This window comes from Cucurbita moschata, unplaced genomic scaffold (assembly GCF_002738365.1).
Source record: "Cucurbita moschata cultivar Rifu unplaced genomic scaffold, Cmos_1.0 Cmo_Scf00003, whole genome shotgun sequence".
NCBI classification, from domain to species: domain Eukaryota; kingdom Viridiplantae; phylum Streptophyta; class Magnoliopsida; order Cucurbitales; family Cucurbitaceae; genus Cucurbita; species Cucurbita moschata.
This window is the reverse complement of record NW_019268519.1, coordinates 3,242,836-3,253,788: the sequence shown is the minus strand read 5'-3', so window position 1 is coordinate 3,253,788 and position 10,953 is coordinate 3,242,836. Positions and strand designations below refer to the sequence as shown.

The 10,953-nt window shown below is 36.0% G+C and overlaps 2 protein-coding genes across 8 annotated transcripts in view; one reads left to right on the top strand and one right to left on the bottom strand.

Moving 5' to 3' along the window:
- Positions 1-594: 594 nt before the first annotated feature.
- LOC111434069 lies at positions 595-4,241 on the bottom strand. Its single transcript, XM_023071364.1, has 6 exons — positions 3,988-4,241; positions 3,524-3,682; positions 2,618-3,262; positions 1,357-1,501; positions 1,234-1,269; positions 595-725 (listed from the first exon to the last, which is right to left on the bottom strand). The coding sequence occupies exons 3-6, from the start codon at positions 2,681-2,683 to the stop codon at positions 595-597; spliced, it is 378 nt and encodes a 125-aa protein (XP_022927132.1). The 5' UTR covers positions 2,684-3,262; positions 3,524-3,682; positions 3,988-4,241.
- Positions 4,242-7,779: 3,538 nt separating this feature from the next.
- LOC111441126 (NAC domain-containing protein 101-like) overlaps positions 7,780-10,953 on the top strand; it is a 4,502-nt gene continuing 1,328 nt past the window's right edge. Inside the window, exons 1-5 of one of the 7 annotated variants that reach the window (XM_023078058.1) lie at positions 7,780-8,182; positions 8,320-8,497; positions 8,614-9,164; positions 9,335-9,616; positions 10,695-10,832. In XM_023078058.1, the coding sequence (XP_022933826.1) occupies positions 8,051-8,182; positions 8,320-8,497; positions 8,614-9,164; positions 9,335-9,616; positions 10,695-10,832 (1,281 nt within the window). In that variant the 5' untranslated portion in view covers positions 7,780-8,050. Of the gene's footprint in view, positions 8,183-8,307; positions 8,498-8,613; positions 9,165-9,334; positions 9,617-10,694; positions 10,833-10,953 lie in introns of all 7 variants that reach the window. The other 6 variants (XM_023078061.1, XM_023078060.1, XM_023078059.1 and 3 more) reach the window with 6 other exon arrangements.

Here is a 10,953-nt window from a genome sequence, read left to right as displayed (position 1 = left end):
AATTTAATTTTAGGATTCAAAAAAAAAAAAAAAAAAAAAAAAGCTGACCTATTTTGTTGTTAGAAAAACCACGGAAAGCTGAGTATAGTCTGTGTATATTTGAAAAATAGAGAGCTGACGTAATTTAATATTTATTTATTTTATTGACATTCCTACGATGACATACCATTTTATTTATTTATTTATTTTAATCATATCCTCTTGTAATTTTAAATATATATATATATATATATATATATATATAGATTACTTCTAGCTCTACATTTTATTATTTTTGCAAATCAATAAATGTATATTCTCTCACGTCAGCCATAAATAATATGAACACTTAAAAAAATAAAATTGGTTTGGTTTAAATGGAACAAATTAAAAAGATTATAAATTTTTTATACCTCAAATTTAGATAAATATTATGATGGTAATAGTAAATTTTTGTTGAAAATCCTTAATCAACATGAAATTAACTTCTAATTTATAAAATAAATGTTGCAGTTGTGTCACTCTATATACACCCATTAATGTTGTCTTATTAATATTAAAATGTTAATTCTAATTATTAAAATGTTAGTAAGAAATTGACTGTAAATCCAAAAATCAAAAAGTGAAGACCAACCAACCAACCACCGCACTCACTTTGTTAAAGAATCCCGTTGGTGGAGGGAACTGCCAAAAAAGGAATACATATTCCAATTGAAAAGCTTGAATCTCTGTCCACGTGTCAAGGCCTAATAGGAGAAGAGGAAAAGATCAGGTGGCCGAAAAACACGGGCACCTTGTGGAAAATGGAAATCGGTTTGCTATATTTTACGTTGGATTTTTTTGTCTGGTTTCTCTCCTCAAAAAGAAATAAATCAATAATTATCTTAAAGTTAGTTACTTTTTGGCATTTCATTTAAAATGGTCGACTACAAGCGACAAGGAAAATAAAATTGGTCCAATGAGAGAATTGTGGAAGAAGTTTGGGGGATTGCATTTTTTTTTTAATAGAATTTTAGCATCAACAATTACTTTATGCCCAAAATCAAATGGGTTTAGTGTAATTTCAGCTCTTTTTAATAAATTTTTAATGGCTAAGATTAGATGAGATATTCAAATAAATACATATATATATTTTCCCTATTTTCTTTTCAAATTTGTCCCTATTTTCTTTTACCATTATTAATTGATACTCGGATCATTTGAATTTCTTCATTTAATAGAACCGAATTTGGCAAGAATGGGGGGAGCCCATACCTGAAAAGCAACCATTTCCAAGAACATTGAATCGATCTGAAATTCAGAACCCGGAAGTTGATTAAAGTGAGAAGACAGAGTTTATATCCTCCAAATGATTATATAGAACATGAATGTGATTACCAGGCAGAACATCGGACAAGCAATCCTCCAGAAAATGGTATTGATTTGGAAAAAATGGACTGTAAAAATGAAGTGTTAACGTAAACAGTTGGCAATTTCCACACGCCCGAGCAACTACAAGAACATTTCTCTTCACCACAAGCACCTATGAAATAGTTTTAGTATTCATAGAAAATGAGAATGATGCGATCAATGTACAATGATCGTCGATGTTTTTTCACCATTTTAATATAATGCAAAAGCAAAAAAGTGCGCATTTTAGCTAACGGAATATAACTAAACTATTAAGAATAATGACTTGTCCAATTTGAGCATAAGCTCTTGTGGCTTTGCTTTGGGGTTCTCCAAAAGGCCTCATACCGATTGAGAGATGAATTATTTACTTATTAACCCATGATCATTCCCTAAATTAGCCATGGTGGAAAACTCCCTCCCAACAATTTTCAACAATCCTCCCTTCGAACAAAGTACACTATAGAGCCTCTCCCGAGGCCTATGGAGCCCTCGAACAACCTCATTTTAATTGAGGCTCAACTCCTTCTTTGGAGTCCTCGAACAAAATACACATTTTGTTCGACACTTGAGTTACTCTTGACTACACCTTCTAGGCTCACAACTTCTTTGTTTGACATTTGAGGATTCTATTTGCATGGCTAAGTTAAGGGCATGACTCTAATACCATCTTAGGAATAACGGCTCTCTATAATGGTATGATATTGTCCACTTTGAGCATAAGCTCTCATGGCTATGGTTTGAGCTTCCCCAAAATGCCTCATACCAATGGAGATGTATTTCTTACTTATAAACCCGTGATCATTTCCTAAGTTAGCCAATGTGGAACTCCCTCCCAACAATCTTCAACATAAGCTAGTTAAGATACATATTATCGATTAAAGTTGAAAGTTTAAATCTCTCCAAGATATTGAACTCAATAAAAATGGTGTATTTAAGCCCAAAAGAACACTTGAAATTTGAAAGTTAGGCAAAAGGGAGCTGGTTTATATTATGCTACAAGATTGCTAATCCTACTTCTAACATAACCATGTGTTTGACAAATTGAGACTGACATTTAAACTTTTGTAAAACCAAACATGTGCTAGGGCAATTTAAGTTTTTCACTTTGACTACACAGGTTCAACGTTTACACTCATGAACCAAATGCTACCTATATAAAGCGAATGAAATCATATCAATAAGGACGTAAAATGATCTTATTCTATTAAACAGAGAGAAAAGCAGTTGTAAAGTGGAAAACAGGTACCTCCTCGTTGTCATTGATGAGGAATGCTACAACGCCAATATGATGCGAGGGGCCAGAAGGAAGCATGCAGGACAAAGTAGGAATTCAGTAAGCGAGCATGACATATCCTGCTTCAGCATGATGAGAGTTGAACCCCTCCTGAAAGTTACAACTCTAAAATATCTAATAATGGCTATGGAAGTTCAAATTCGAGAATCTGATGCCACAGCTTTTGCAGTGATTGAAAGTGTGAACTAAAAATATCAGTTATTATCTCACATCAATAGCCACAGAAACAAGTTCAGCTTGCTCTGTTTGTAATTTGGAAGGAAAAAAAAGGTTCTAGGCACAGAGATCTCAAGAAAACTGTGGTATAAAGAAGAAAGGGAAACTTTACTTTTTCCCAGACCTTGAGCTTTCATTGGAAGAGAGATGCCTGGAGAGCTGATGCAAAGACGTTTGCAGAAGAAGGTAGGCTCTCTGAATTAATGATGACCCCTTCGTATTCATCATTCCAGTGATCTAGAAGTTCCACGTCCACGATTGGTGTATAAATGTCAGGAGACAAAACAGCAAGTGCTGTTCTTTTGGGTCCAATGTTACCATTGATGAGAATAAGTTTTTTAGTACTTGAAGTTTCTGGTAGACCATCCTTGTTCAAGATATCTGGATAATGGGAAAGTCACATTAAAGAAGAAAAATTAATTCATTTCGATTCTTTAAGAGAGGAGTGATTATATGGAAGTTGAAACCCAACCCCACCACAAAAAGTCAACGAGTTACAGAGCTCTATAATTTCAAGCGAGCTTTGTTAAGAATCACGGATCTCCACAATGGTATGATATTCTCCACTTTGAGCATAAGCTCTCGTGACTTTGCTTTGGGCTTCCCAAAAAGGTCTCGTACTAATGGAGATGTATTACTTACTTATAAACCCGTGATCATTTTCTAAATTAGCCAACGTGGGACTCCCTCCCAACAATCCTCGAACAATCTTACATGTTGAAAGAGGGGAAAAAATTCTACCTTTTGGGTAGCCCTGGAAACTTGACCATCTTGTCAAAGGAAGGCGCATTTTTCTTCCTTCTGAAGAAACAAAACTGCAGTCAGCTTCTTTCCATATAGATATGTTCAAACATGCTGGAATATTCAAATGAGTCGACGATGCACAAGTAAACAAAGAAAAAGAATATGAATAAAAGCAAGAGTAGCATCGGCAGAGCAACCACTACGTTGAAAAAATGATTCAGACATTTTATCAAACACCTTATGGGCAAAAGGAATCATCCATAAACACGAGTTCATCTCCTCACTAAGACCACTTATCAACGCCATCCATAAGATAAAGAATGAGAATATAGTGCATATTATTAAGCATGTCGTGGTTTTACCTGGCATTTCTTCAGAAGAATATCGAACAATTCCGCTCGGTTTATGCTGCAATTTTCGGTGGCATGTGGGATAATGTTCTTATGCTCTTCCATATCCCCTCTTCAAGACACTTCAACTCAATGTCGTCTGGAATATGAAAGCCAAATTAAAGAGAAACTCGTGATTTCCTTTTCTCCCTTCCTTTTTGGTTGACCCCAAAAGCAAAAGATATATGAATATTAGAGAGTGGAATTTAAGAGAATTTCTTCCATTTTAAAATTTTCTTTTACTAAAAAATTAATAATAATAATAATAATAAATCCCATATCAATTGAAATATCACCGTAAGCATCCATATAAATATTTTAATTTTTATAAAAGAAATATTTGAAGTCAAACTATATATATTTGCCTTGAAATTAAATAACACTTCAATTATATATATATATAGAAGCTATAATAAGGTGCATAAATTAAATAATGTCTTTTTATATATTAATTGGAATATTTAATGTCACATGCGTATAAAATCATTATAAAGATTTTAAATTAATAATGTAAAATGACATATATGTCTGATAATTTGTTTTTTTTTAAAATACAATTAAAGCCACAAAAGTAGAACAACTAATAGGATTGCATTAATTGCTATGAATCTTGGTTATCCAAATTAAAAATGCATTTATTTATTTATTTATAAATTAAATTACATTTATGGTAGAGACTTTTAAAAGGATAATTAATATATTATTTAATAAATTAGAGTTAAATTGAAATATGTGGTTTTTTTAATTAATTTTTTATCCAACAACAAAAGACAACCATTTAAACGGTAGACACTAATTGCCCATGTTCGAATTAAGGTTTTATGATTTGTTAATTACTTTGTTTAAATAAGTATTAAACAAATAAATTAAAACTAAAAAGCTACGAAAATTAGGAATGAGAGTATATATATATATATATAATATAATGTTGTTGAAGTAGGATAGAAGCTATTTGTCCTAGGTTGGGGACAATAAATTTTTTGGTCCATTTTATGTAGACAACAATAATATGTAACCATATTTCATTAATAATTTTATTTTTATGAAAAAAAAAATCAATTGAGCGGGATTCAGGTACGACATTTTCGTCCCACCTAAGTTGTCAAATCTCATCTCTGACTTTGATACTCACAAAATTAAAATAATTGCTAAAAATTATTGGAGAAAAATATACCCTTTGAAAAGCTTATTCATAAAATAGATTTTTTCCATTTATAAACAACGACCTTTCATAATAATATGATACTTATATGGATCATCGTAATGGTAGAAACATCATCGTCACTCTCTCTATAAGCTATTGGATGTCCTTCCTACTAGGGTTGAGAGAGTTCTTTTTCTGGGATCGAGTGAACGATCTCATAGCCTTCCACTGGTAGCCTACAAAGTGCTTATTTATATCAAACGATACCCTACGGGGAAGATGAGACAAGTGCTGCTTGATTGATCGTCATATGATGGGTAGCCCTAGTGTAAATGTCAAGAGACGATTGAAAAGCTCGAAAGACAAATGCATTTTTTTTGCTTATAAACTTATGATTTTTCCCTTGATTAGCGAACGTGAGACTCCTCGGAAACATATATAACGAAGGAAAGAAAACCCATTTACAAAAAGACTTGGATTTAATTAGGGTTTTAAAAGAGGAAAATTGGGAAAGGGAGAGAGTTGGTGGGGGAAAGTGGAGGGTTCTGAATCCCATCATTTGGTCTGTGTATTTGTGAATGAGAATGTGAGAACAAAACGTGAAGCCAAGCAATCATCTTATTGTTTTTTTTAGGCTTTTAATGAAACCATGTAATATTGAAGTGTTTGATGTGTGTGTGCTTCTGGTCCAAGTTTCCATAGCCCCTTTTTAGGGTTCTTAATCAGCTCTAATTACAGGCCTTTTCTAGTGGTCCTTCTTCCACTTCTCTCTCTACTCTTGTTTTTCCCTTTCTTATGAAGCAACTTCTTCTTCTTCCTCTTCTTCTTCTTCCTCTTCTTCTTCTTCCTCTTCTTCTTCTTCCTCTCTCTCTCTCTCTCTCTCTCTCTCTCTCTCTCTCTCTCTCTCTCTCTCTCTCTCTCTCTCTCTCTCTCTCTCTCTCTCTCTCTCTCTCTCTCTCTCTCTCTCTCTCTCTCTCTCTCTCTCTCTCTCTCTCTCTCTCTCTCTCTCTCTCTCTCTCTCTCTCTCTCTCTCTCTCTCTCTCTCTCTCTCTCTCTCTCTCTCTCTCTCTCTCTCTCTCTCTCTCTCTCTCTCTCTCTCTCTCTCTCTCTCTCTCTCTCTCTCTCTCTCTCTCTCTCTCTCTCTCTCTCTCTCTCTCTCTCTCTCTCTCTCTCTCTCTCTCTCTCTCTCTCTCTCTCTCTCTCTCTCTCTCTCTCTCTCTCTCTCTCTCTCTCTCTCTCTCTCTCTCTCTCTCTCTCTCTCTCTCTCTCTCTCTCTCTCTCTCTCTCTCTCTCTCTCTCTCTCTCTCTCTCTCTCTCTCTCTCTCTCTCTCTCTCTCTCTCTCTCTCTCTCTCTCTCTCTCTCTCTCTCTCTCTCTCTCTCTCTCTCTCTCTCTCTCTCTCATCATTCATGCCCAAAAGGCATCATGGCCACTCATCAACTGATCACCTTCTCTCACTTTGATGTCCCACGTTGGTTCGGGAGGAGAACAAAACACCCTTTATAAGGGTGTGGAAACTCGAAAGGAAAAGCCCAAACAGGACAATATCTATTAGCGGTGAATCTGAGGTGTTATATCAAAAAAAAAAATATTCAAAACACCATCAAAGTTATTATTTTTATATCCAAATTCATATAATTAAAAGGACAATATCTGCTAGCGGTGGATTTGGGCTGTTACGATAAAAGACGATTCAAAGCACAATCAAAGTTGTCATTTTTATATCCAAATTCATATAATTAAAAGGACAATATCTGCTAGCGATGAATCTGGGTTGTTACAGTAGAAGACTGTTCAAAACACAATTAAAGTTGTCATTTTTATATCCAAATTCATATGATTAAAAGGACAATATCTGCAAGTTCTCATCTTTATTTTCCCATTTTGATTATTTTCTTCATACATATACCTTAGTTTCAACTTTAAACCAACGTCTTGATTCCATTAACTTTTTATTAAAGCTATGTATTTAATTTCAAATTAGCATGTTCCACCGCAGTCTTTGGCTATCCAAAAGCTACCCAAGTTTTATACTTTCGTTTTGTATCATCAAGGTTGTGGGTTGTTTGGAGAAGAGTCTCACGTCGGCTAATTAAAGGGTTGATCATAAATTTACAAGTAAGAAATACATCTCCATTTATACGAGACATTTTGGGGAAACCAAAAGCAAAATCATGAGTGAACAATATCATACCATTATGGAGAGTCATGAGCCATGCCCTTAATTTAGTTATGTCAATAGAATCTTCAAAATGTTGAACAATGGAGTTGAGACCCTCGAAAATGTAGTCAAAAGTGTGGAACAAATAGTGTACTCTGTTCGAGGGCTCTAAAGAAGAAACCGAATCTCGATTAAAGGGAGGCTTGGCTCTATAGTGTCCTGAGCATTGTTGGAAGAGGGGGAGTCTCACGTCAGTTAATTAAGGTCTTTTGGGAGAACCAAAAGTAAAGTTACCTGAGCTTATACTTGAAGTAGATGATATCATACCATTATGGAGGGCGAGTTTGAAGAGAGAGAAAGAAGGAGGAGAGAGAAAGGGGTAAGAACATGTGGTTTGTTTAATTGAGCAAAGAGGCTAAAAGGTCGGTGGGTTTGTAAGTTGAATTAAGAGCAACCTTCCCTTTTCTTTTTTCTTTTTTTTTCTCAGTTTCTTCTCTCTTCTCTCTACGTTTAAGTTGAGTTAAAGTTAAAGCTACTCTACAATAGCCGCCAGTGAGAAACTAAAACAATTCTAGCCCACTTTTGTTTTGTTCTTCTTCTTCTTCATCCTTCTCCTTTTGAAAAAACGGTGGCGTTTCAACTGATTGCGGCGGCTACACCTCCATATATTCATAAACCTCTCTGCCTCTTGGACATGAACCACCACATCTCCGTTCAAGAAACCATAAAGATATGAGAAATAGTCAAATCGGTTCAATCGTCGGCGGTGGCTCCGATTCTTTACTAGATGCAAAGCTTGAACAGCATCAGATGTGTGGATCCAAACACTGCCCTGGTTGCGGCCATAAGCTTGAAGGAAGGCCGGTACTGTTTTTTTNTTTTTTTTTTTTTTTTTTTTTTTTTTTTTTTTTTTTTTTTTTTTTTTTTTTTTTGAATTTGATTCATATATGATAATTAAGAGAGACCCAGTAATTAGTTTTGATTGGAAGAGGGTTTATCAGGATTGGGTCGGCTTACCGGCCGGAGTGAAGTTTGATCCAACCGATCAAGAATTGATCGAACATCTCGAAGCAAAAGTTAAAGCAAAAGACATGAAATCTCATCCTTTGATTGATGAGTTTATTCCCACAATTGAAGGAGAGGATGGAATTTGTTATACCCATCCCGAGAAACTTCCAGGTTTTTCATTTTTTTTTTCCGACTAATTTAAGGAATGATCATGGATTTAACAAAATTAGTGGACAATATGGTACTATTGCGGAGAGTTGTGATTATTTTTTCTGTGTCCATAATAGGAGTTAGTAGGGATGGATTGAGTAGGCATTTCTTCCACCGGCCGTCGAAAGCGTACACGACGGGGACGAGAAAGCGGAGGAAAATTCAAACGGAGTGCGACTTACAGGGTGGCGAAACGCGGTGGCACAAGACGGGGAAGACCCGGCCGGTGATGGCGAGTGGCAAGCAAAAGGGCTGCAAGAAAATCTTGGTTCTTTACACAAACTTCGGCAAGAATCGGAAGCCGGAAAAGACGAATTGGGTCATGCATCAATACCATTTGGGACAGCATGAGGAAGAGAAAGAAGGAGAATTGGTGGTGTCGAAGATATTTTATCAGACACAACCACGGCAGTGCAACTGGTCGGACAGAAGCCTTGCGGCGGCGGAGACGGGTTTTGAGGTTGTTGCAAGTGGGAGCAGCTGTTCTTCCATGGCTCAAGCCGACGAAATGTCTCCGGCTGGCGGTGGTGTTGGAGCTTCCATTTCTAGCTTCAGTTCGTTGGACATTCAACATCTCAAATCTGACCATTTTGGGTTTGGCCCATTTAGAACAACAAGCTTTGACGAGGTTATTTCTGACCATATTAGGCACATTTAATATTTACCCAAACAAAAAGATTTAAACTTCAGAGGTTAAAACATAAACCCAATTAACAGTTAAAAGCGTTTAAAATATTAGAAATTAAATCAAAATCAGTGGTAAAAACTAACCTGATAAACACTAGGAACATATTGCAGGTGGGAATGAAAGGCCGAACAAGCGGCGGCGCATGCAGCAGCAGCGGCGAGTTTGAGCTGCGAGACCACCACCATCAGCTTGTGGTGGCCCACAACGACCGCCATCGTTCTATTGTTCACCATCATCTACCAACCACAGGCTTCCACATCAGCAATCATCCGAGTCATCAAATCTCCGCCATTATCTCACCGCCGCCGCCGCCTCCTCTTCTCCTCCTTGATCATGATTCATTTCATCATCCTTCTCCGATCATAATCCAAAATCAACAATTTCATCAGCAGGTACTATAATTAATGGTCTCTTTTTTTTTTTGGTGTTTTTAATGGTGAGGATAATATATGGTGGTTTTGTTTATGTGTGCATTAAAAGAAGAGATGAAATAATGGGATTTTGCATGTGGGGTTTGGTCACTGGTCTCATTTCTCGAGAAAGATTGAATTTTGGAAGGTATTCAGTTATAGACATTGAAACTAATACTTTGGTTGGTTTGAATGACTTTTTCCATTAACGTACAAACATAAAAGAGTAACTAAAGATAAAAGAGAGAATTCTCTATACGTTCGTGGGAGAGGAGTTTCAGGGGTTGATTATGAGTTTATAAGTAAATAATGCATATTCTTTGCATTCGTGGGAGAGAAGTTTCAGGAGTTGATCATGAATTTATATGTAAATAATACATCTTCTTTACTATGAAGTCTTTAGCCACAAGAGCTTATGCTCAAAGTGGATAATATTATATTCTTGTGAAGGGTCGTACTTTCTAACATAGTATCAGAGTCATGCTCTTAATTTAATTATGTCAATAGAATTCTCAAATGTAGAACAAACAAGTTGTGAGAAAATGTCGAACAAATGGTATAGTTTGTTCGAGGGCTCCAGAGGAGGGAGTCGAGTCTTGATTAAAGAGAGGTTGTTCGAGGGTTCCATAGACCTCGGAAGAGGCTTTATGGTGTACTTTGGTCGATGGGAGAATTCTTGAAGATTGTTGGTAAAAGAGTTCTAGGGGTTGATCATGGGTTTATAAGGAAGAAATGCATCTCATTTGTTACGAGGTCTTTTAGAGAAGCCTAGAGCAAAGTCAAGAAATTTCATACTCAAAGTGGACAATATCAAGGTCATTGGCCAAATGGTAAAGAAGTCGAATCTTGGACCGGCAGCTAAAAAAAGCATCCATGGAGTTTGAGTAAGTTATGGTGAGAATAGGGTTAAAGAAGTTGTCCGGTAAAAAGGAAACAAACATGGAAGAGTAGTGTCGGGAAATAGAGTGAGTTAAATTTAGTTGAAATGATTAAGGTAATGATTGTTGTCTGTGTTTTTATGTCTGGAAATGAAAATGACTGCGTGAAATGGAAACATGAGCAGCAGCAGCAGCAGCAGCAGCAGGAGGAAGGTGAAAGTGAGCATCATAAAATGGGAGGAAGGTCGGCGTCAGGCCTGGAAGAACTCATCATGGGCTGCACTTCTTCCTCGTCTTCTTCCATCAAACATCACCCACCTGTGAGTTCTTTATAATACATTTTTTTTTTCTTTCTTTTTCTCTACTTTTTTACTCTGAATTCCATGAACCCCGCTACCTTTTTTTATTTATTTATCCACAAAAAAAAAAAAAAAAAAAAAA